The sequence below is a fragment of the Melanotaenia boesemani genome, chromosome 7 (genome assembly GCF_017639745.1).
Source record: "Melanotaenia boesemani isolate fMelBoe1 chromosome 7, fMelBoe1.pri, whole genome shotgun sequence".
In the NCBI taxonomy this organism is placed as follows: domain Eukaryota; kingdom Metazoa; phylum Chordata; class Actinopteri; order Atheriniformes; family Melanotaeniidae; genus Melanotaenia; species Melanotaenia boesemani.
The window spans coordinates 11,202,539-11,227,686 of record NC_055688.1 but is presented as its reverse complement, the minus strand read 5'-3'; the positions used below and the strand labels follow the sequence as shown (position 1 = coordinate 11,227,686).

Below are 25,148 nucleotides of genomic sequence, written 5' to 3'. Positions count from 1 at the left end.
TGAAAATAGTGAGGTGCAAGGAGTGAACTTAAAATGAGTGAAAAAGCAGCCGATGCTCAGAGAAAAAAACTTTGAAGCATGGGGAACTATTGCTCAATAATGCTTTAAAAGATTAAAAGTAAGTCTGACTGCTTAGAAATAAAATACTAAAAAATGAGGGATGGATCAGGATGTTGGCAGAATGCTGCAGATAACTGTTTTAACTGCAGTTGTTTTACTGTTTCACATAAAGGCAATTAGGGGAAAAAAGGGAAAAAGTGACACGTTGCTCCACATTGTGATGTCTTAACATAAGATGCATCATATTCTGCTTTGACTTTTAAGTTATTGCTCTTTGTTGAACTAATATGTAGACTTTCTTTTGTCTGATAAATGCCAATCCTTTAATCTTGTCCACCAGACAAATGCTGGTTTCAGCCCTAATCATGCTTTTATACAGATTATTTTGAGCACAGTGTAGGGAAGAGTTCAGAGCCACAGACACAGAAGAGCCTGAAAAAATTTAACTTAATGCATGCAGTTAGTTCATTGAGCATGTTTGTGTTGCAGTAAAGATTTACCCAGCTGCACGCTAACTCTGTCAGGGTTAATGCATGTGATGCTGTTTTTCATGTTTGCCGTGTCGATCATTTAATCATCCCACTTCTCATTCTGGCTTCAGCTTCTTTGGGTCTGTTTTCTTTTTTCTGACTTGTAAATTCACTCTACAAATGCTCTGATTAACTACAATCGAAGCATGTGTTTTCAGTTATTAAATCCTGAAATTCATCAGTTTCATTCTGTCTCTATCCATGATCAGTTCAGTCACCAGCTAATGACACTAAATTAATTATTTGGGATTTTAGCACTACTTGGGGCCCTTCATTGTTGAATAATTCAAGTTTGTATAAATAATATAAATGATGTCAGACACTTAAGGAAACATTTCATGCACATAACCTGGTGTATACTTTGCATGATTTATGATTAAGCTCTTTCTTATAAAACCCAGTTTGTGGGTAAAAGCAACTCTGTTTTGGTTGTCTGCAACGGTAAAGATGGAAATGGATGCTTTCATGATCTGATGTCTGTTAAGTGGTGAAAATAGGGATAATATGACCGTACGAGGCTAAAGCCTACAACCTTCACTTTTAATATCCTGCAAACCTGATAAAGTCCCGAAATGTTGTTGTTTCCTTTTAACAAAAACTCATAACTACGAACTTAGCAGGCCTCATGTCATGATGCGACTCCAAGATTACAAAACAAATTGAGTCTTGATTTGTGTGCTGACCTAATTGGCAAATAGCAGAGTGCTGTAATGAGAGTGGCGACACTCCCGTAGACTTCTATAGAAAGAATGGAATGCGGAAGTCACGTGGTCCATGGAGCTGCAGAAAGTTCAAAATGGCCGTTGCTCCAGCACTGTACGCAGTTCATTTTCGGTCTTTTGGAGGCTTTTTTGCCGGTAAGTGGCAAGAATTACTAAATTTCTAGAACTTTGTAAGCATTAGATCAATGTTCTGTAGCATATTAAGCGAGCATTATTATTTAATGTAGCGTGAAATAATTATTTAGCCAGTTAGTAGTTCATGCTAGCAAAACTTATGTCACGCTAGACATCGTCAGCAAGCCTGTTTTAATCCAAATACATTTTGCTGTTATAAGCATTCTTTTCAATATAAAGATTTTTTTTAAACATGTTTAACTTTTGCTCTGCGAGACTGATATTATTAAGCTGAGCACAACATATGACAGTCGTTGTCCCAGACGGCAGAAAAATGTGGACATTGTATTTTAAAAAGAAGAAAATGTACTCTTGATTGTGGTTTTTAAGTATTTAGTTGGATCAAATTTACAATTAATTACGGGAGACTGACAGATAAACTTTTTTAACACGTTATCTACTCAGAACCAGCAGAGTAATATGTTGTTAAACACTTCTCTGCATTTTCCAAATTAATCAAAACTCTTAACAACTCAATTGTAAAAATTCAAACCGTATTAAAATAAATCCCCATTTAGTTAGTGTCACCATGCAGTTATTTTTTTAGATTTTAATCTAAACAAAAGAACAGTAAACTGTCTGACTGCATTTTTAAAAAAGCGAATTCATTTATTTTCATCACACAATGTGATGTTTGAATCTATTAAACAAGATAACAGTTAACTAAGAATGAACAATGATAAATGATTGTAGAATATGCGTGCAAAACAATTTTGAAAATACTACAATTTGTAATGCAGACATTGCTTTCATGTCCATGTTTTCAAGGGGACTGATCTTCAGAGGTGATCTGAGTGAAGACCAGGCTCGTGGAACTTGACGGTCCTGTCAGTGATGGAGTGATGAGGATGCTGGTAAGTGGAATGGTGGAATGCTGGAGCTGGTTGGCTGATGGAGAGGCTGTGATGACAAAAAATAAAAGTGAAATCAAAATGATCGGGTGACATTTACCACATGAAAACCAACGGAAGCTGCTTTTTCAATGATTTCCATGATGATTGGCTTGTAGCTTGCCTCATTGGTGGAATTGCCACTGAAATGGTAACCATTAAATTAAGTGAGACCAAATTACTAAGACTTTTCAAAACTTACCATGCATTTGTAGCGAAGCTGAAGCTGCCCTGGGTTGATAGGGGTTTGCAAAGCTCAGACCAAGCTCCTCCATGGCAACGAGCAAGGTGTTTGGTGGAGGTTTGTATGTTGTGGGCCTGGATGCTGATTGACATTGCTGTTTTTTCTTTAAGTTTCTTGTCTGGCTTTTGCTTCCAAGATGCCCATCATTGGACAGAACTTTTTTTCGTTCACCAGAGATCTGTTTTGCTGCGATTCTCAATCTGAGCCTGATGAATCTGCTGGTTATTTTTTTTTTCACATCATGGCACAAAGGAAGCATGCTTTCCAGTGACCTTGCTTCTCTCTCCAGAGTATCTGTGGCATTTGGAAGCTCCATGAAGGATGCACTGGACCTGGTTCGGAAAAGCTTCTCAATTTTCTGGACCAGACTGAAGGCTTCGTGTGATGGACGACAGAGCACACCCGGTTTGAATTCCTTCAATGTCAGTAATGCATCATGCTCTCCTTCCAGACTTTCATCATTTTGCACAATCGCACTTTGGCAAACATCACAGATGTCGCAAAGTTTGATGACTTTATTTACAATGTATCCTGCAAGATAGTAGAGAGTACAGGTTTCACTCTTTGAGAGATCTGGAGTATCTTTGTGGCCAGTCAGCTGGTCCACTCTCAGGCCAGGTCTGGGAGTTGTCTCCTTGTTGTCCAGGAACTCTGCCAAAAGACTGTTGTCATCCTCCTGATAGTTTCCTGATTTGACTGTCACAAGAAACTGCCCAACTGATATTGATCTGAGAGCCTGGTGGAACTCCACTGGTGTTGGGACAGGATTCCTCTGCCTAATGCAGCTGAACAAGTTTTCAAGACAGTCTTGGGTAAATCTGCTCGTCAGCACAAACATGTGACCATGGTCAAGCATGTCCATCTGAATGGATAAAATTGTAGATGTTGCCATCACAAATCCTGTTTGCACAGGTTTCCAGCTACCTGTTGGACCAATCTTTAGACCACGGAAGAGTTGGATCATGTTGTGGAGAAACTCGATGGCTTTGTGGTACTGTTCCATCTTGTGCCTGCTCAGCGCCATTACTGGGTGTCGGGAAGACATGATATCGAACCAGTGGTTGACCTGCTCCAGAAACCATGCTGTTGTCAGGTTAGAGGTAGGTCGCTGCTCCTTCTCCACCATGTATTTCAGACCTGCACTCGCTGACATGCTGAAAACATTCATTGCAGGCCCCACCTTCATTTTCTCAAAATGACTGGGTTGAAGGGTTTTCTGACACAGATTTGGAGCAATTTTTAATGGTGTTCCTTCTTGAAAATCCACCAGATCTTTCAAGGGTCTAATGGAAACTTCGTTGTGAGGGAGACTCTCTTTTTCAACTATCTCAGGTGGAATTTTAAATGTCTGTCCACGCACTAGTGCACTCTTCAAATTTTTTACCAGATGTGGGACATCTGGCATAAAGTACAGCCTCCTGTCTGGTCTCGCTGGGTGTGGGATGGATGTTTGGTTGTGGTCCACTCCAAATGACCTCCACATAGCCCGATTAGGACTGCCCATGTCAGTGGTGACATTTACCACATGAAGCCCTATGGAAGCTGCTCTCTCGATGATTTCGGTGATGACAGGCTTGTAGCTTGCCCCATTGGTGGAATTCCCACTGAAATGGTAAGCGACTACTTGCTTCCATCTCAGTGTGCTTCCTGCCAACATGAAAACACATGCATGTGTTGCTGCTCCTGTATGCCCAGGCAGTGTCACATCCCCGAAAAGCTTCCCGGTTCCAAGGTGCAGCTCCACACCTGGTGTGATGGCCATCTCATCTACAGTCAGCACACATTCCTTCTCCAAAGCTCCAAGACTGTTTACCTTCAGCTCAAGCATCTCAAAAACCTCTTCTAGCACACCTGGTTGCAGTTTGATGTGTTCCAGTCTTCTTTGCAAGGTTCGGATATCAGGTAAAGGGTAATCCATATCTTGTAGCTGCCTGTAACCCGTTGAGCCGGCTGAAAAACGGAGCTTTATGGCTTTTTTTACAGTGTCTTTGCTCCACCTAATACCTTTTTTGTTCTTCATGCCAATTGCCTTCATCTGATCCTTGGAAAACATTTGACCCAATTTTTTTTTCATAGTGACAACTTTTTTGCGCAGGACTGCATTCATCTTTTTTTGTCTGCTAAATGCTCTCTGTAACTTTCTCAACTGATCTTTCTGGCTCTCTGATTCTTCTCTCAGGTTTTGGATGCTGATTTCCTCCTCAAATGATTTTTCACTGGTTCCTGTCACTGTTGACCCCTGCACACTGGATCCTGGCTCATTTGTATCTGGTTTGTCCCTCTCTTCTGAGTCCACAACTTCATCTTCTCTCTGTCTCTCTCTTTCCCTTATCTCACTTGCCTCATTTCTGGTTCTCCCTTCCTCAACATCTAAAATGAATATGCCACTGTTAGTAAGAAGATTAGTCATTAATTAAGAAATGTAAAAAAATATTCCTCAACAGTACTATGACTCATACCAAAGTTAACTGTAGAATAATATGTGTGGTCACTTCTAAGTGAATTAACATTTAGTGGAAGTTCTGGTGTACTTCTCATTGCAGGACCCTTCCTTCTCCTTGGCGCTCGGCGGTGGACAAAAAGAGTTGGAACAGCATCAGGCTTCAGTCTCACTTTGCCCGTCTTTGTCCTGTTAAACTGATCTCCCTCAAAATGTGCCTGCAGAGTATCTCATTAGTTTAATTTCCATACATGTTGCATTTTTATTGAAGCATATGACAGAACAACATGTTAAACCCTGATTTAGAATCTTTGTGTGTGCAGTATAAACTTACCGCACACAGTTTTCTGTTATTATGATCTCTGGAGATGGAGAGATTGCTCCTACTGACTTGGACTAGCCATTTTTTTCTTCTCTCTGTGTCTTTAGGGAAGCCATACATTCTGGTCCCTTTTTCAGAGTGGCTGGTGCACCCAAATGCAGCACAGCCTACCATGGTAAGAGAATCAACCTATAAAGAGGTTTTAATATGTATAATTAATTTGTGATATGAATACAGTGTAAAGATAATAAACTCTCTCACATTTGGAAGATTTATTGTAATGTAAATTAAAGCAATGATTTTGAGAACCTTTATTTATGGAAATGGAACTGCAGCAGTCACTTGAAAAAAAATTGGCAATCCTGGGTATTTGGGTATTACATTGTTATCAAGATCACTTATTAAATTTTAGCCTGAGTGTTTTTAAGGTTCCCTTTGAGTTTATTTAATTTTCTTCCGATGACATATTTCTTTTTTGTTAAGTTGAACATAGTTAAATTTCAAGAATTTGTTAAACTTTGAATTATATTGACCATGTGGAAAGTTATGAACAATCTTAGTACCAAAGCACATTTTTTAATAAATTTATCATGATAACAGATGATAAAAACAGAAGCAAAGACAGGGGATTTATGGTCTCAGGAGTGAGATTATGGAAATTCTTAGAAGTGATGTTAAAATGATCCACAATATATCAGTTAAACAATACCTTTTTAAGAGTTTTATTTCAGAATTAACAATGTTTGTAATTTGGACATGGACTGTGGAAAAGATTGCTACTGGTCATCTATTCAAGCTGTTTTTTGTAGAGGGCATGTAATATATGACATCTTCTACATGCTCCTTTCATCCATGTTAGGGCTTTATTGTATTTTTTATGTAATTCTGTATGGTACAGAAAATTGATATGGATGAATAAATGAAAAGTGAAATGAAAGGAACACACCACCAGTTTTTCAGTCTGACTTTGGAGCTTTTGATGATGAATTATTTCTGTATTTTTTGTTACCAGAGTCCACTGATGTTTCGAAGAGATGGTCACTACCAAATGAAGCAACTGCCAAGTTGAGAAGGATGAACCCTCATTGAATGAACCTTTAAACAATTAATTGTTGCAGATTCAACTATTAAACATTACAAGTATTAGTAAAAGTACTTCTTTATTTCTGCATTTATTACACTTTCAATAATAACATTGTTTAATAAAAATATTTTGTTAAAAAGCTGTTTTTGAACATGGATACTTGTTAGCTAATATTATAAAAGGGTCAGTGAATTAACATTTAGTGGAGTCAGATCAGTGCCATTTTACGGTAGTTTTCTGGTTAGAAATACAATATACACGGATACAGATGCATGTATTAAGCTCATATGACAGGAAAATATGATCAGATATGATAATAGAATAGTAATGTTTGTTATAGGAAATAATTCATCTAAAGACACCAGTTAGCATCTACAGCTACATTTTATCCTTCAAACCTGCTTGAAATTATTCATTTAACATTGCCATGAGTACATTTTCCACCTGATACCAGGCAGAGAAAACAAACTGAATGAGATCTTCCACAGTTTTGATTGAGGCTTTGTTGAAGGACGTTGATGTGAAGGTAAGAAGAAGCAGAACATGTAATCTCTTCCACGCTGTGTAAGAGGATGAGATTTAGCATCCCCATGCTAGCATAAACAAAAAAAAACAGACATATCAATTCATTACATGCACATTTAAACTGATTTAGATTTTTATTGATTAGTAGCTCACCGTACATGAGCTCAGGTTTTTTATTCATCACTAAGTATCTTTAAATGAAGGCTATTCGTAATACAGATCTTCCCTCCTAGATCTACAATTTGTGATAAATGTGTCTCTGCTCCTTCCAAAAGTAAGCTTTGGATAAAATACGGATTAATAACGTAATCACTAAACATAATCAGTAAATATTTACCGAAAATGACGAATAAAATTGTAATGTCCGCGTTGCCTCCCGCCAGAATCCGCTGAACCCAACGAAGAACGCTGTGCTGTATTGAACTATTCAGAGCTCCATGAACCACGTGACCTCCTGTCGGCGATTTCAAAGAGTGTCGCCACTCTCATTACAGCACTCTGGCAAATAGTAACAGAAGTGACAGGAGATAAAAGGAAATCTAATGAGTGTCTGTTGGTAAACAAGCCGTCATCCTCCTTTACTTTTTTTCATGTTAATGACTGCAGGCTTACAAACGGTGCAATCCAGGAAGTGGTGCATCAAGTAGTTAGAAGCTAAATTTTAAAAGATTAAATCACAAACTAAATCGCAAAATTAGTATAAAGAAGGACGGGTGCTGTTATCAGCTGGGGCTGCAGTCTTATGGTGGTGGGTTACTATATGTCAGCAGCTGGTAGTATTGAGGAGGATCATCTGGGTGATGAGGTCTTCTTTTCATCTTGACAAACTGCACCTAAGATTGCTCAAAAGCCTGTTTTTTTTAAACTGCTGCTACTTGAGAAAGGAAATGAAGTATCTGCCATTTCAATGAGAACACACTGCGTCTTTTGAAAGCCTTTTATTTAATCTACTCAACACAAATGGCTGTCTACAGGTCAATTATATACTCCCTCTTTTCAAACTGCTGTTTAGTGACTGACCTTGTGCTACACAATGGATTTTTCTTAATTTACTTGCCCTGCATAACACAAGTGTTCAGAAAGTAACCTGATTTCTGACAGCAGTTCCTGAAGCCTGTTGAGGAAAAGTTGAGCTGTCTTGACAGTATACTCTCTAGGAACAGAAAAAAATGAGCTACAGTTATCATTCATGGCTAACAATGATGTTGATAATTCTTTTTCTTTTGTTAAGTTTTTCCAGAGATCTTGCATTGAGGGTTTGGTGCAGTTTGTGGCAACCTTATCTACATTAACGCTCAAACCAGTCGACCACAAAGCAGAGTTTTCAGTTTTTGCAGTTAAAGGCTGGTAGGTTTGGTTAATTCAGGGCTCTGCTGTTATGAGTTTAACAGAGCAGCACATTTGAATTACCAACAGGTAGAAAAAGACTTAAATATCCCATATTTTTTCAAAAGACTGTCTCAAATACAATCTTATGTTAATCTACACTCACTCTTCATAAGTTACATTAGGCAGTAGTACCAGGTCGAACCCCCTTTTTTCTACAGATCTGCCATAAACCTTTGTAGATGCTACAAGGAGTTGGAATATTCCTCAGATATCTTGCTCTATCCACTTTATTACCTTACTAGTACTGTGTGAAACCCCGTCTTTCCTTCACAACTGCCTTCATTTTTTATGTAAATCAAAATTTTGTTAAACATTGCTCAGATTCTGCTGCATATTGACATGATAGCATTGGATTCATACTTTCATTTTGATCGACCCTATCATCGGAATGTTGCAAGTGAAATGGAGACTTAATCGGACCAGACAACATTTTTCCATCTTCTCGTCCCATTTTGGTGAGGCTGAATTATAGCCTGTTCTTGGCTGACAGGAGTGGTACCTGGTGTGGTCTTCTGCTGCTGTAGTCCATCTGCTTCAAGATTGGATGTGTTGGTTGGAACCAGTGGCAATTTGATTTACTGTTATTTTTCTATAGTCTCCATTCATTCTGCCAATTCTCCTCTGACATCAACAAGGGATTTTAGGGCTAGAATATACTTGTTCTGAATGCAAGCATACACGTCAGCATTCTGCTACGTTTGTGTACATACTTACTGCAAACGATGGAAGCACGACATGGCAAAAACGCTCAATACTTGTCAATACGCAGCACTTGGACTTTGAAATAGTGAAAAGGTCACATCTGTCTTCTGGTCACATTGTTTTTCTGGGGCATGGACCCCAAAACGTTTCCAATTTGTTGCAAAGGCATGAGTGTTTATCATTGTGTAAGGGGTAGGAAAAATGATAAAAATGCCCATCTGGCACCAACAACCATGCCACATTTAGTCACTTAAATCCTCTTTCTTCCTCATTCTGATGCTCAGTTTGAACTTCAGCAAGTCGGCTCGTCCACATGAATAAATGGATTGAGTTACTGCCGAGTGATTGCGTGATTAGACAATTTGTAATTACAAGCAGGTGAACAGGTGTAGTTAATAAGGTGGCGGCTGAGTGTACACAATTGTTTACTGCCAGTAAACAAACGAGCTGTATCATGTGCTGTGTAAACATCCAGTGTATAACTGTAAAAGAGGTTTTTAGGGTATGATGGATTTCACATTGCACAGCCCCAGCTTGTTTACTTTAAAGTATGGGTAAATGGTCTGTAGTTATATAGCGCTTTTACCCAAAGTGCTTTGCAATATACGTCACATTCACCCATTCACACACACATTCACACACTGATGGCGGAAGCTGCCATGCAAGACGCTCAACCACGACTCATCAGGAGCAGTTTTTGGTTTGGTGTCTTGCTCAGGGACACCTCAACATGAACTCGACAGGCTGAGGATCAAACCGGCAGCCCTCAGGCTACAAGACGAGCACCCACTGAGCCACGCCGCCCAACATGGGAACCAACAACCCTTAAACCTGAGTAAATCCTGTTTTATATACAGACACAAACTTCTCTTTTAGGATAGTGTTGGGATATTAAATCTGTTTTTCTTTTGTACAATGCAGCAAAAAGAAAAAAGGAATATCACTAACATGAGTCAGCACACCAGAGCTGCCAAACATGCGTCAATTGTCCTTCCGGCAATCATGTGTCGTCATGTTTCTACAACAACAATAATGTATTAAATAATGAATTTAAAGAATATTTGATATCTTACCACATACTTCTAGATAGACATCAGTTTAAGTGGATTTGATTTATAATTCAGCCTCAAGACAGTTCTTTGAATTTCTTAAACAGATTTTTATTCTCATTTGTAAATGAGAAAAAGCCATTTCCATAAAATGGTATTGATGGTTCCTATTTGAGTTCATTCTTTAATATTACATTCACTGATATTGTCAGTGATTGTCTGATGATTTGTTATTTGTTTATTATTTGTTATAATGATTATTATTTAATTGAGATCTATAATAGATACAAGATTAATAAAAGACATGTTTTATTTTGTGTATTTACGATGTTCATCCCTGTGGTAACAGTCATTTATCTCTGTACTGAATTGATTCTCAGTAGGCTTTAATTCAGCATTTCTACTTTCTTATAAAAATTTTAATGATTTCGAGATGTAAGTTTTAATAATGCAGAGAAAACCACATTGACGCTGGTTATCGGGCATGTTTTGTCTTTCACTCTTAAACAGCAGCCACGGATTTATATGCTGCTTCTACCATTAAATCTGAGCAGGGCATCTAGTGAGCGGACCTCCGGGTTCATGGTTAAATGGCGTACAGACTGCACAGGCACACATTGACTAGTCATGTTGTGCACGCACTCCTACATTTGCTCTGACATTGACATTGAAGTCTTCATTATATTCTGTGTAGGATCTGCAGCAAAACCTTTTTTTTCCAACCAGATTTTAATGGTAGAATCGGATAATCAACCAGTTTATGGCATGTTTTTTTTTATCCAGGGGGTCTGTGTGCATAGTGATACGACATCTCTACTGTTAAAATCGGGTTCGAGCTCATTTACATGTTAGTTGTTAATTCTTTTAGTCACTTGCTGCCTGAAAAGTTTTGCGATTTGCATGTGTCTCCATTGAATTGTGTTTTGCGCCTTAGCCGTTATTCCCCTAAAATCTCGTCCCACAAGAGTCCTCTTTGAGGAGGAAGGAGATTTCTAATTCTTTAGTTTAATTCTGAAACTCACTGTTGTTTACTATCAAGGACGGCAGTTATACTTTTTAAATTTAATTATTTGTCAAAAGATTTCTGTGTCCTCCTGCGTTAACTCATACTGTGCCATCTTTACTTAAAATTAACTGGTCATGTGACCCCCCCCCTCCCCATGTCACATCTAGGGGAAAATCCTTTTATATCGACACATCTGAAAAACCACCTCATGAGAGCATAAAAACGTTTTGGTGATATTTGAGAGGTTTTTCCGAAACGTAGGTGTTTCCATTATCCTTTTTTTTATTGTGATATTTAGGTTTTGCGAAATTCCAGGGGGAATGGAAATGCACCCACTGTCTATCCGCACAGCAGGACCACTGCTCACTCCTCAGTATCACCTGTGTCTGTTAACTAAAGAGTTGGATAACAAGCTCATTTAGTGATTCTAATGGCACATGCAGTTTAATGGGAAACATTTTTCCGAAGCTTCCAGTGTGTCTCATTTTTGTATTAGTGAGTCTGGTGGGAATTCTTAACCCTTTTTTTCCATGAGCACTCCTCTTTATAAGTAGTATAAAGAAACAACTAATAAATATTGTACCAGTGCCGTAATCTCTAAAATATCCCCTCAAGGATCAGATGAATTGATCCTAGCTGGAGCTACACATGACTGTAACTGACGTATGTGATTTAAAAACCACCACTGGGCCACACAGTTGGTTGCACTGTTTTATCTCTGCACATGAGCCAGCCTTGTAAATGTGTTTCATACTGTTTTGTTATGGATAAGACCACAGTAATGTCTGTGTGTTTTAGCTGTTGAATTACACTGTACTGAATTTAGTAAAGTAAGTAAACAAATCCTCCACCTTCAGCATCAGGATTTTTGCTTGCTTTTCTCAGAAAGAAATCAGGGGGTATTCCAGGAAAGAGAGACTCACCTAAATAAAAGTCATAGCCAAACTAGCGCCATCTTCTACTTAAGCCTCAAGTCGTTCCACGAAATGCAGCTCAGCTTTGTTTAATCCAGACAGATTTAAGACAGACTTGCATAGTCTCACTTGAGTTCAGCACATGGGATATCCAACAAGCCCACATAAACGGACGAATGAAAAGTTGATGAAATGAACGACACAAAAGGCAAAATTAATCCGTTCCACTTGTACAACAGAATGTGAATTTGGGAGATTATTACCAAAGTTTTATTTTTTTCTTAAATATATTATTGAACTCACTGCATATAATGTTTTGCTGTATTAAGGTTTTTATTCATATTTTATTACATGACGTGAGTAGTGTAACTCCAGGATTTATTTGGAGGAACGCTCTTTTTTTCAGAGTCCTGTTTGGACCCGTTGGATATTCTTCGAGACGAGACTTAAATAAGCTTGACGGTTATCCTGGTCTGGAGCAGACCTGTTCACCAGCGCTAGTTACCATGGTAACTCAGCTGGGACGCATGTAAGCCACGTTAATGGAATGAACTCTCACTTTGATGAGTCAGACTTATAGAAATAAGTGAGACTTTCACTTAATCCTGCTTCATGGAATACCCCTCAGGTCCCGCAATCAGTAACAGGGATGTTCTGACCCACTCGAACAGTAACTCAAGCAGGAGGAGGAGAATTAAAAATCACTGATTTGCGTCATTGCGTTGACCTCAGATGTGCATCATGGAAATGTTGGTTCATTTTGTTGATAAATAAATCCATTGCATACTTGTTAAAACAACATGTTGATCTGTCTGAAACTGAATGACGTGGTCAAATATTTTAGTGGATGGGACAACAGAGGTTATCCAGCCTCAGTTTTTTGCTTGGTATCACACAAGTGAAAGCACCTCAACTCTGATAATTTCTTTAGCCATCCAGGCTGGTGGTTACAGATTAAATAAAACATTCCTTTACATATCTGTTCACTGCCTGGTATATTTTATTATTTAGAGTAATTATGTGGTTTGCAAATAATGTATTTAAAACTACCTTTGTAGTCCAAAAGCTTAAGCATAATTAACACGACCATTTTACACTTTTGAAAGTAATACGTGTAAAGAGAATCCTACACATATGGGAAGTTGTATTTCTTGCAAGCAAGGTGTTTCTAGCTGCAGCAAGCTATTTGTCACCTATGCAGGAAACACCCTGTATTCTTCTGCAGAGCATCGCTTATACACAGTTAAAAAAAAATCATGCAATCCGCCCCAGTTTAAAGGACAACTCTCACAAAGAAGTCTTATCTTCCACAGTCCCGCCACAGCACAGACACTCGTGGTGACTTTACAAAAACGTATCCTAAACATTCAAGAACAGCAGAAATTGCACTTCACTTTTGGCTAAATGAGGGGACATGTAGAAATAAAATGAAAACTGTTGACTTGTGGTTTAGCTGTCGAACTTGTCCATGTGATCATGGACAAGTATAATACGTTCCTTTCTTGCACGGTGCCTCTGTGAAACACTTGCTGACATAACAAACTTTCTATGCTCATCCCCCATGTCTCATTGCTCAATCTAATCCACTCTTGAGCTTTAGGATAAAAAGAGAAGTGGCTTATTCTTGCTTAGCAGATCTCTGTCAGTGTTACGTTTTGCCCTGCTTCTCACATGTAGAAACACATCCTCTTTTGAAACTGTTCAAGTCGCCTTTTGAGATTGTCTCTGAACCAGTACTTTCTCCTTTAGCATCTCCTTTTTCCATACTTTGTGCAACCCGTGAGACAAATTAGTCATTAGCTTCAATAACTCTACTGCTGGCCATCACAAGCTCAACTCAAAGCTCAATTATTCCAACGTTGCTGCTGCTTGGCAGCGCGTCTGGCCTCCTGGCCTGCTGTGGTCCTCTTCTCTTTGGATCGCCTCTATTGTCTGACTGATTTCCCCAGGCACCAAATCCTGGCCGGGGGATTGAGGTCCATCAAACAGAATTAAGAGAGGACAATAGCTGTGTGTGTGAGACGGTGGATGTGTGTTTGTGGTGAATATACAGGCAAGAGTGTGCTTTCAGTGGATGTTATTCTCTAAGTTTGTGTGTGTGGGCCAGCATCATGTGTTTTGTGTGTGTTTTGAGATGAAGCCAAAGCTTCCACAACAAGCAGAGGCCTCTCCGCTTGGTTCCGTCCACTGATGCAGCCCTTCACTATCGTCGCTCCAGCTGGCAGCCAATTTATACTGAATCCAAACACTCCAGTGCCCACGGGCAGGCCAACAGGGGCTCTTTGTGATGCAAGAGTGTGTGTGTCTGCCTCTGTGTACTTACTAGCTACTGAGGCAGCTAATGATTGACTGCAAATGTTGTCCATCTTAAAACTTAGTTGTATTCCTAAATGGATAAATTACATTTTATGAATGACTCAGAAGAGGCTGTTAAGTTACTTGTTGGGGTTTTTAATACTGCCTTGATTTGTAAATGGGGCTGGAAGACCTGTAGAACAATGCTGGGGGATTTTCTAGTCAACTTACCAGATGTGGGTGCAAAATTATGTGCATTAATTAAATTTGATGATAGTGTTGTGGGATTTTATTAGGATTCCATCCATCTTAATTCTGGCTACTGGACAAGATATTTATTACCTCCCCCAAGGTAGAGGTTAAGTTTTTGGTGGCATACATTTCTGTCTGTTAGCAACATAACTCAGAAAGTAATGGACAGATTTTGATGGAATAAGGAACAAGTGATTGGATTATGGGGGTGATCTGGATCACCGCCACCAACATTCCTATACCCTCCTAGAATCACCAGATGGGGGTCATTTTGACATCCTGCCGATGCAGTATAAAAATGATAAAGGTGCAGATTACAGAGGTAAATTTTTTGTTACCTTTGAATCTTTTTTTATCATTAGGAAGTAGAGAAAGCTTCAATACATAAATTATTCATTAGCATGAGGGGTTACCTTGGGCTTGTATTTCAGTTACAAAATGTCAAATACTTACTAGCTTACATTTACTTATCAGCTAACATATAACACAATTAAATATTTTTTTATGTATTTATGTTTTTGATCAGTTATTTGAGGGGGAGCAATTAGAAAAAAAGCATCATATAATAATAATAAATAATACATTTTATTTAAAGCGCCTCTTAGGGCACCCAAGGATGCTGTACAAAACAAAGGAAAATCAAACATAAGCAACACAATTAAAAAAACCTAAACATAAAAGGCAGAGTGGCGAGGAAGTGATTGAAAATAAGGTTACAAACAGTATGCTGTTCTGAATAGATGGGTTTTGAGTTTGGAAATGAAGGTGAGGAGCGAGTCGGTATTGCGGAGGTCAGGGGGAAGTGCGTTCCAGAGTTGGGGAGCAGAGCGACTGAAAGCTCTGCTACCCATGGTGCTGAGGTGGGCAGGAGGGACAGAGAGATGGATAGAAGAGGAGGAGCGAAGACATCTGGAAAGGGTGACTATGTGGAGAAGATCTGAGAGGTAAGGGGGTGAGAGTTTATGTATGGATTTGTATGTATAGAGGAGGATCTTGTATTCTATCCTGCTCTTAATGGGAAGCCAGTGGAGTTCTTGCAGGATGGGAGTGATGTGATGAAAGGAAGGAGTTCGGGTGATGATGCGGGCAGCAGAGTTCTGAACCATTTGGAGTTTATGAAGGGATTTTTGTGGGAGGCCAAAGAGGAGAGAGTTGCAGTAATCGAGGCGGGAGGTGACAAGGCTGTGCACAAGGATAGAGGTGGTGTGGGGGTGAAGGAGGGGCGAAGACGGTTGATATTGCGCAGATGGAAATCAGCTGAGCGGGTGATGTTATTGATGTGTGAGGTGAATGATAAAGTGCTGTCGATGACACCCAGACTCTTGACCTGAGGGGAGGGGGAAACTGAGGCGCCAATGAGGAGAATTTCAGTTTTATTACTGTTCAGTTTTAGGAAGTTGGTGGTGAACCAGGATTTTATTTCCAGGAGACGGGCAGAGAGGTAGATGGGTGGGAGCGTGGAATTTGGTTTACAGGACAGGTAGAGCTGGGTGTCATCCGCGTAACAGTGGAAACAGATATTGAATTTACAAAAGATGAGACCAAGGATAATGAGATAGGTGATGAATAGAAGAGGCCATAGGACAGAACTTTGGGGCACACCAGTGGAGACTGGGGAGGGGTCGAAAGTGAAAGATTTGAGTTTGATGAACTGAGTGTGGCCATTGAGATAAGACTGGAACCAGAGAAGGGGAGTGGAAGTGACACCGAGTGAGAAGAGTCTACTGAGGAGGATGGAATGGGATATGGTGTCGAAAGCAGCACTTAAGTCAAGGAGGATGAGAGTGGAGAGAAAACCAGAGTAAGCAGCGGGGAGAAGGTCATTGGTTATTTTAATAAGGGCTGTTTCGGTGCTGTGACAGGGCTGAAAACCAGATTGAAAAGGCTCATAAAGATTATTATTGGATAAATGGGAATGAAGTTGAGAAGCGACTGTTTTTTCCAGGATCTTAGACAGAAAGGGCAGATTGGAGATAGGACGGAGGTTATTGAAGTCATTGGGATCTGACCCAGGTTTTTTCAGAATGGGAGTGATTGAGGCAGTTTTGAAGGAAGATGCAACAACACTAGTAGAAAGTGAGGAGTGAATAATGGCAGTTATGAGGGGAAGCAGAGAGGGGAGTGAGGATTTGACAAGAAGTGTGGGGATGGGATCAAGGTGGCATGTAGAGGGCTTAGATTTTAGGATGAGACCTGTAATCTCAGATGGATCAGGGAGTAGAAAATGAGAAAAAGGTACAGTCTGCATGATGGGGTCAGGTGTGTGAGGAGACATAGTCGGAGCAAAGGTGTTGGTGGATGTTGGAGATTTTCTGGGTGAAGAATAACAACAGAGAATTGCAAGTGTCAGTGGAGTAGAGATGGGGCGGCAGAGAAAAGGGGGGTTGAAAAAGGTTTTAGAATTTACTTCATTCGATGAGATGAGTCCAGAGTAATAAACAGATTTCCTTTTTGAAATGGAGTCCTTATAGAGAGTTATGTGAGTGATGTACAGTTCTTTGTGAATGGTAAGTCCAGTTTTCTTGTATAGCTGTTCCAGTTGACTTTCTTTGGCTTTTAAAGTTCGGGAGTGTACCAGGGGGCAGAGGATGCGAAGGAGACAGTCTGGGTTTTGAGGGGGGCAAGAGAGTTTAGAATGGTGATCAGGCTATTGTTGTAATGCTCAAGTAGTGTGTTGGGGTCGTGAAGATTGTCCGGGAGAGAGATGCTGTCAACTTTTGAACAGAGTGTGTCAATATTAATGTCCTTTACATTCCTGAATGAAATGAGGCGAGGGGATTTTACAGAAGTAAGAGTGAGGGCAGTATCAAAAGTGAGCAGGACAACAGTGGATGAGAGGTTGGAGGGGGAGATGCCAGAGCAGATGAGTAAATCCAGAGTGTCCTTTTTTGTGTGTTGGGGAGTGGATGTGTTGTTGTAGTCCAAAACTGTCCAGGCATGAGAGGAAATCACAAGTGAGGGGGAGATTGATATTGTCAACGTGAATGTTGAAATCCCCCAGGAGCATTATGTTTGGGGAGAGAGTGGAAAGCCGAGTGAGTAGCATGGTGAAATTATCCAGAAAGTCCTTATGCGGCTTTGGAGGGCGATGTATTGTGGCGACGATGGTGGGGGTCGGTCCAGGGAGAGTGAAAACAGTACACTCGAAGGACCTGAAAGCGGGTACCAAGACTGGCATGACTTTCCAGTTCTCGCGGTGAAGTACCGCGAGACCACTGCCACGCCCACAACTACGAGGATGACAGATGTAAACAAACCCCGGTGGTGTAGATTCGTTTAGCTGAGAGAAGTCGTTTGACAACTGCCAAGTTTCTGTCAAGCAAAGAAAGTCAAGCTTACGGTCTGTGAGGAGATCCTGGATGAGATCTCCTCACCTTTCTTGACTCATTTCTATTTCTAAATGCAGTGTTGTCCATACAACAACACTGATCGTCTTTTTAAGTGTTGATGTAAATCAGGGATTCTCAACCTTTTTTCAGACAGTGTCCATTATCCAGATCCCCTACTGCACCCCCACCACTAAGATGTAAAATGGTAAATGCATTTAACATTAAGATGTAGGCTAAAGTTATGTTCATGTTCATGCTGCAGGTCTTAAAGATGCACTACAGAAATTTTGCATATTTTCTCAACGACTCGCCCGCTTCCAGCGGTTAATCATCTTCTTGCATCTTACCTGTACGGTGAACTCTCACCAGCCAGTAAAACTGTCTTATCTTGACTCTTGTCTTATCTCTTGATCTGTCTCTTCTCCCCCTTTCGATTCCTCTCGTCTTCCACTAATGTCCTTGTGTTTCTTGGCTAAATTCACCACAGTGTGCGTCATGCAGCATCCCAAAAGAAAAAGTTCTAAAGTGCGATTTCTTATCACCAAGATGCTCCAGAAATGCACATAATGTGGAGTATAAAGTCAGAGGAAGGTCTTGGTTTGGAGCTGAAAGGGCTGCAGCAATGATGCAGACAGGTAGCGATCGCCCACTCGTGCTGTGGTCACAACCAGGGCGCTTACATACTGTACATTTAAGGTGCAGAAGAAGTAGAGAGGGATAACTCACATCTTTGTTTTAAAATGAACTTTGGTTTGAATTGGCTTTGATATGTTTCTTGTTGCTGTGCGTGGTCAAAGTTCTGTGTATCCTGATCCATTCAGGTCGAACTAATTAGCATTGTCAATCACTGGACTCCATATTATTTCAGTAGAAATTTAATATAATCTGCTGTGGTACCCCAGTGCTTTGTAATGTGTTTTGTATATTAGTGAAATTATAAAGTTATTTCCTGTAGAGCTGCAGAAGAATAATGATCTGTGGAAAAATGAATGGGGTATTTAACAAGACTGAGGGTAGAAAGGAACCCACAAAGTTTCATAAGGAACTTTGTGGAGCTGGCAGCTTCGGGTCAGAGAGCAGATTTTCAGTTTTGGTGAGCAGGTTTTGGACTTACAGCTGACATGTTTCAGTCCTTTTCAAGATCTTTGTGGGGATGCAGAAGCAGAAATTGAGTGCAGTTTTTATAATAATGCTTTAATCAGTGTAAAGCTGCTCTTTACCATAAAACAAGCCTTTGTTAAAGTGCTGGTTGTTTTTCATTTAGGCTGACATGTTCCTACAGTAGACCAACCAAACCAAGTCATGTGTAGAGGTTCTGGAGTCCAGAATATGTTCCTGTAGTGAAACGCTTAACGTTGTGTGCTTGACAACACTCCAAGCTCTTACTGCCAGAGATCTCACATTCCACAAAATGATCAAGGAAAATAAGTTTTTTGGTTTTCTCCTCATTTTTTTTTGGCCCCTAACCTACTTTCTAAATGTCCTCTCTTCAACTCTTTATCTTTGAAAAGCTTTGAAATGCTCAGTCAGCTGCTTCAATGTGTAAACTACTGTTTACATATTGGAGTCTTTTTTACAAATGTAAAAAAAGTCCCAGAATTGCCAGCAGGCATCCCCATATCGTCTTTTATAAAAGATTACTTTGTCCTGTTTAAAAAGTGAAAGTTGATGTCACTAAGCACATCTAAGTTAATAAAAAATAAATAAACAACATTGGAAGAGTTGCGCTGTAGAATAACTATCATCAGTGTTTCATTCTGTCTGTTTTTGTGTGTATTCAAAGCACACAGACATTTTTACTATAAAACGTGTTGTATTGCCATTTTAATCTCCGAGCTAAAAGTGAAACACTGCGCTGCATCTGTGATCACACTTTGTGAGATTTTCTGTGGTTGATAAAACCAGAGAAACTGGTTTCAGACAGAGCTGCTGGTGTGAATGAGTTGATTGTGGCCAACAGTATTTGCTGGGTAGGTTTCAGTAGGATGATGATGAACTAATTGTGAATCACTACTCCCTGACAAAGTCACCAGGGAGAGAACGAATCCACACAACAGCTTCTAGTTTTACTTTCATGTTTTACTTCATATCTTTGAGATTAAATGCAATTTCTCTAAGTTGGTGATAAAGTTTAATTTAAATAGTTAAAAGAAAAGTAGCCATTATAAGCCATTTGTAGACATCTTTTTGACCTAAAAGCCTCTTAAATGTATTAATAGCAGATAGTTTCCACTTTTTTTAAAATGAAAAATACAGCTGATGTTGGCTACAGACATACTGATGGTAAAGGTATTGCAGGATTTTTCTTCTTGTGAACCTCATCACATGTTTTTTCTGTGATATATGTGTAGGTATAATGTAGGGCCAATAATGGTTCAAGCACATAAAGAGTCAGAAAGCTTCTGAATTAGAGAGACAGCACAACTAGTTGATCTTTCCCTCTGGATGAAATAAATGACTGCGCTTATCTGCTCTGAAAGCTTTTGCTGTTTACATCCCTGTGCATCGGGCCCATAAAGAAAAGGCCTCTAGCTTTGTGTGTAAAAATAATTAAATTTCTCATTTCTCCATCCAGCAACTCTTGAGGCCTTTTATGTTGCTACAGCTAGCAGGTATCTTTAAATCTGTTCAACAGTCACTCAGTGTTCTTCAGAAGTGTTAGTCCGCTCCTTATTTCTTTCTATTTTGCTTCCAAAGTCAGACTTTCTTATATACTTTAACATTGTAAACCCTCTTAAGGTCTTTGAAAGATTGTCTTTGGAGATTAGCTGCTTTTTCTTTTCTGCCCAGTCCTTGTATTTGTTTTTTGCTACTTATGTCCACACATAACAGACAATTTGGCTAAGAAATCTTTAGCCATTTTTTTTTTTTTTGCCATTCAGCCATTGTTTTAACCAGTAGCTTGTTGTAAAAAAAACAAAAAAAAACAACACAATTTACTTAGTTGTATTTGTGAAAAATACCAACAGGCAAACATAAAATAGTCTTCTTACACCAATAAGCTGAAACATGAGAAATCTCAGCTCAGGTGAGCAGCATGTCCCAAAGAAAAATGGAGGAAATGACAAGTGAAAGACAAAAGAAATGTCTAAAAAAATGATCTACAGCAGATGAGCAGGATCTGAAAGCGACGTCTTTTAAGAAATAGAGCTGACACAGGACCTGAGAGATGCGTCTGGACCCTCAGTGAGTCAATCCACTGTTGGTCGGAGCCACATCAGAAATGGTCTCCATGGAAAGATGGCTGTCAGGAAGCCATATTTAATTAGAAAGGGCCTAAAAAGGCTGAAGTTTACCAAACGACACAAGCCTGGAGAACTATTCTTGAAGAGAAAGCTTGTTTACGAAGATTCAGGCTGTGATGAAGCTGTTGATAACAAATATTGATTTTATGATTGTGACTATGTTTTTGCCCTATTAAATGTTTAAGTTTATTTTTTAAATATTTTAATAAATCAATGCACCTGTTTTCCATTTTCTTGGTGAAATAAAAGTATTGAGGGGTGACTGAAGACTTTTAAACAAAACTGCGCGCTCAGGTGTTTTAGATGCTGTTTAACAAGGTTAAGAAATAATTTCTTTTTAAAGCATTTTCCCTACATTTTACCCACCCAGCATGTCCTCTCTGATACCTGCCTCAGTTTTAGGGATGGTTTATGTGCTTATACTAAGCTAAATGTAATAAACTGTAACTATTGTGGCCTCAGCTTAACCCCGAGGACACACAAATATAAAACATTACATCACAGAAGAGAGGTCGACATCATGTTACTGTAACATCTGTGTGAATCGCATCCATGCGTGAAGGCTCTCTAACGGGCAGCAGCACAGTGTGTGTCCTCGGCAGCCCTCTCCACATTTCATCTCTGTCCACTAACTGAGCTAATTTCATGGTCTGATGAGCCGACAGGAGACATCCTGGCACTCGCTGTCGTGACTGGTGACTTTAAAGACAGTGTTTTTAAAGTGTGGCTGAAGAAGGATGAATGAGTAGTGGGTGTTCGCCCCATAGTGGCTCTCTCATCGTGACTAAGGAGGCTGACTCCCACAATTAAGCAATGAATCACACAAATGATGCCACGACTAGAAACTGCAACCCAAACATCTGCTGCTCTCTGTGGAGGACGGGTATGATGTTAAGGAATGCTACTTGTGATTCTCTTCTTGTGTGTTCCTTCTCGACAGTCATTCTACGCTGCTGTGTTTGTCTTGTCAATCAAACGGTGTGGGTGGTGCAGGATCCTCTGAGTCCTTGTTGTTTCCACTGCGTTTGACTCTGAGTGCATTTGTGTGTTCAGTAAAACAAAACCAAATGCCTTTTTTTTTTATGTATAATTAACATCCTGCCCTCTGGTGTTTGGATGCTGATGTCAATTTCTGGACAAGTGAAAGCTAATTAGCTAAAATTACAAGCTTACTCTGTAATTCAGATCTCCAAATTGTAAGCAATTTAGAACCTACATTAAAATTAAATCAAGTGTTTTGCCTGTATTAAAGGTATCATTCAAACAACTTTTTATTGCAGCTTAGTGACCATAGTGTACAACATAAATTAACACAAGGAAGAATCAGATGGTAAACATTGACTTAAAATGTAAGATTATAGAAATGCAGTTTCCTCACAGTCTGATTAAGAAAGAGAAATTTAGTGATTAAAAAAGTCCTTCATTTTAAGCCTTGTCATTTTGTTTAATGATGTAACCATGACAAATTAATAAGCATTAAATGAACAAATTAAAAATCATGGTTATGTTTGATTTTGTTTGTTAAGTAAATTTTTTTTCTTTATCGCTGTTGTTTTGACTGGGACCAGTGCATTCTCTTTAGTCTCAAGCCATTTCTGCACAGAACCCTTGCAATGCTGGGAATTATGGTTTGCACACTTTAATTTTATAAGAAGTGAACAGGTTTTTCTAACATGTTCAGTGTGTCAGCTCCTTATTCTGTTTATGGTCAGCTAAGGTAATAAGCTAAGTGGTGGCATACAGACATTAGAGTGGTATTGATTTCCACTGAAATGCTCGAGTGTCGATTTTACAGTCAAAGATGTTTTTCTAGGAACTATTTCACGTATTCTATCTTTAGACGCTTTGAATCAGCTGTTAGTTTAATGGCATTTTTGAGGTTTACATAAGAGATTTTGAATTTTCTACTGATGTGTTTTATATATTTATTTATTTTTTACCTTTGTCTTTGTCTACAGGCTTTGATGAGATACTCTCCATGATGAGCAGCTAACACTTTTGGCCGCACGACCACAGGAACAGACGTGGCTGTTGCAACGACCACAGTCAACGCATGGCGGTATTAGGGGTAAGAACCACCTGTTTGATTTTAGTTAGATTTTTAAGATGGTATCAAAACCGGAGGGAAAGGGGAAAAATGCTGTCAACAATTTTGTCTGTTAAATGTTTGTAAAAGGTAACGATGGGGATGTTACGATTACTTAATTTCACAACTTATCGCGGATCTCTCAATTTTGTCACTTTTCCTAAAAGATCATGTCCGTAACGGCAGATCAGCTCAAGTTGCACACAGAAAAGAAAACAAAGTGATTTGATGTATAAAATGGGTCATTCGGCGGCCATCCTGTAAATATAAGGCTTGAAAATTGTCACAATCTTCATAAATCAAGACTTTAGTGAAGTACTTTTCCTAAACCTATTGTGTAGTATATTATTTTATTAATTGAAGCATTGTAAATTTTTCAAGCTGTTTATGTATTATATGTTTGTTTGGTATTGAGACCACTCAAAACGGATCAGTTTAGAGCTGTATTTGCTGTTTTTGGGTTTTTATGACCTGTGCTGTTTTTTGCTGATGATATTCCGCTGGATGTCTGGAAGTCTGGTTTCCGTTCACTGGTAAATCTGAAGCAATCTTTTGACAACAACTAAATGGAAATGAGAGTCAGACTATTTCATTTATTGGTTTAAATCAGTGTGCTTTATTCTTAAAATAAATGTAAATTGTTGTTAGGCTCGTTAATCTCTGTACTGGCCCTGTGATTGACTGGAGACCTGTCCAGGGTATATCCCACCTCTTAGTAGGAATATTCTCCAGCCCTCCTACCATCCTGAGTTGGAGTAACTGGTTTTAGAAAATTGATAGATGGATGATTTGAAGCAAATAAACTAAGCTGTAGTTTCGCCACATGGTGGAAGTATTGGCTCTGTTATTGGTGGGTGTAATTCAGTAGAAGTAGTTTTAACTGGGAATATTATTTCTGGGATAATACTGCTCAGTCGTGGGTTTGCCAGCCCACACCGAAAGCATCTGTTGAATCAGGTTATTTTAAAAGCAACACTGCATGTTTCTGACCTCAAAACTGTACTTTTGACTTGTTTTGATGGCACACTGACATTCATTATACACACTCCTCAAGGCGTCGTTGCCCTGCAGGCTCACAAGGCTCAGAAATGACACACTTGTTAAAATTTTTTTATTTATTTTTTGTTCCCTCAGTCTGGAACATCATGTGACTGTTGCTTTTTGCTTAATGACACTGCATCACATGATAGTAACTGCCTGTCTTGAACATGAACCATGACTGATTCAGCAAAGAAACCCATGAGGACATTAACAGGGGAAGCAAGAAAAAGAGAAAAAGTCACAGTCAACATTAGACTTACTTTTACTGGCTGGAGAGCTCAGAGAAGAGACAGTGTACAAGATGGATGCGACTTGGCCTTCATTAGAATTGAATTGAAGTTTACATGGAAAACACATTTAATCGCCTTTATTTAATTCCACTTTATATCTGGGGGTTGGGAAGGGTTCTTATTGGACGGGGGGTGGACATGATGTATTTACATTTACTGAAAGAAAACAAACTCTACAACATGGAAGACCACATAATAAGAATCATTTTCCCTTTTGATATTAGTTTTGAAGCAGCAGCTCCACACCAGCATACTACATCACTTTGTTTAGCTGAGGAGGAGAAGGGAGATGGAGTACCGTTGCGTCATCACAACAGGACAAGGAAACGATATGCACGACTGGAATTAACTGCAGTAAAATGAACGTATACATGATCGAGGAATTATTAAATTCAGATTTAAAATCTGAATAAACAAGCTACATACTTCAGATTTTAGTTTGTTTTGTAATTCGGAATTAGTTTTTTGCAAGATCATTTTAAAGACGATTAAAAGGGAATTAAAACTCTCATGTAAACATGGCCAATGAATGTTAAAACTGTATTGTCTCATTTTTTTT

The 25,148-nt window shown here is 39.2% G+C and overlaps 1 protein-coding gene and 1 long non-coding RNA gene across 2 annotated transcripts in view; one reads left to right on the top strand and one right to left on the bottom strand.

Moving 5' to 3' along the window:
- LOC121642711 (polycomb group RING finger protein 3) overlaps positions 1 to 25,148 on the top strand; it is an 86,201-nt gene that overhangs the window by 19,975 nt on the left and 41,078 nt on the right. Inside the window, exon 2 of the mRNA XM_041989571.1 lies at positions 23,131 to 23,240. Coding sequence (XP_041845505.1) covers positions 23,226 to 23,240 — 15 coding nt within the window. The 5' untranslated portion in view covers positions 23,131 to 23,225. The remainder of the gene's footprint in view (positions 1 to 23,130; positions 23,241 to 25,148) is intronic.
- On the bottom strand, positions 6,091 to 7,488 carry LOC121642714. The gene is made up of 2 exons (XR_006010952.1): positions 7,329 to 7,488; positions 6,091 to 7,059 (listed from the first exon to the last, which is right to left on the bottom strand). It is a non-coding gene; the product is annotated as an uncharacterized LOC121642714 (long non-coding RNA).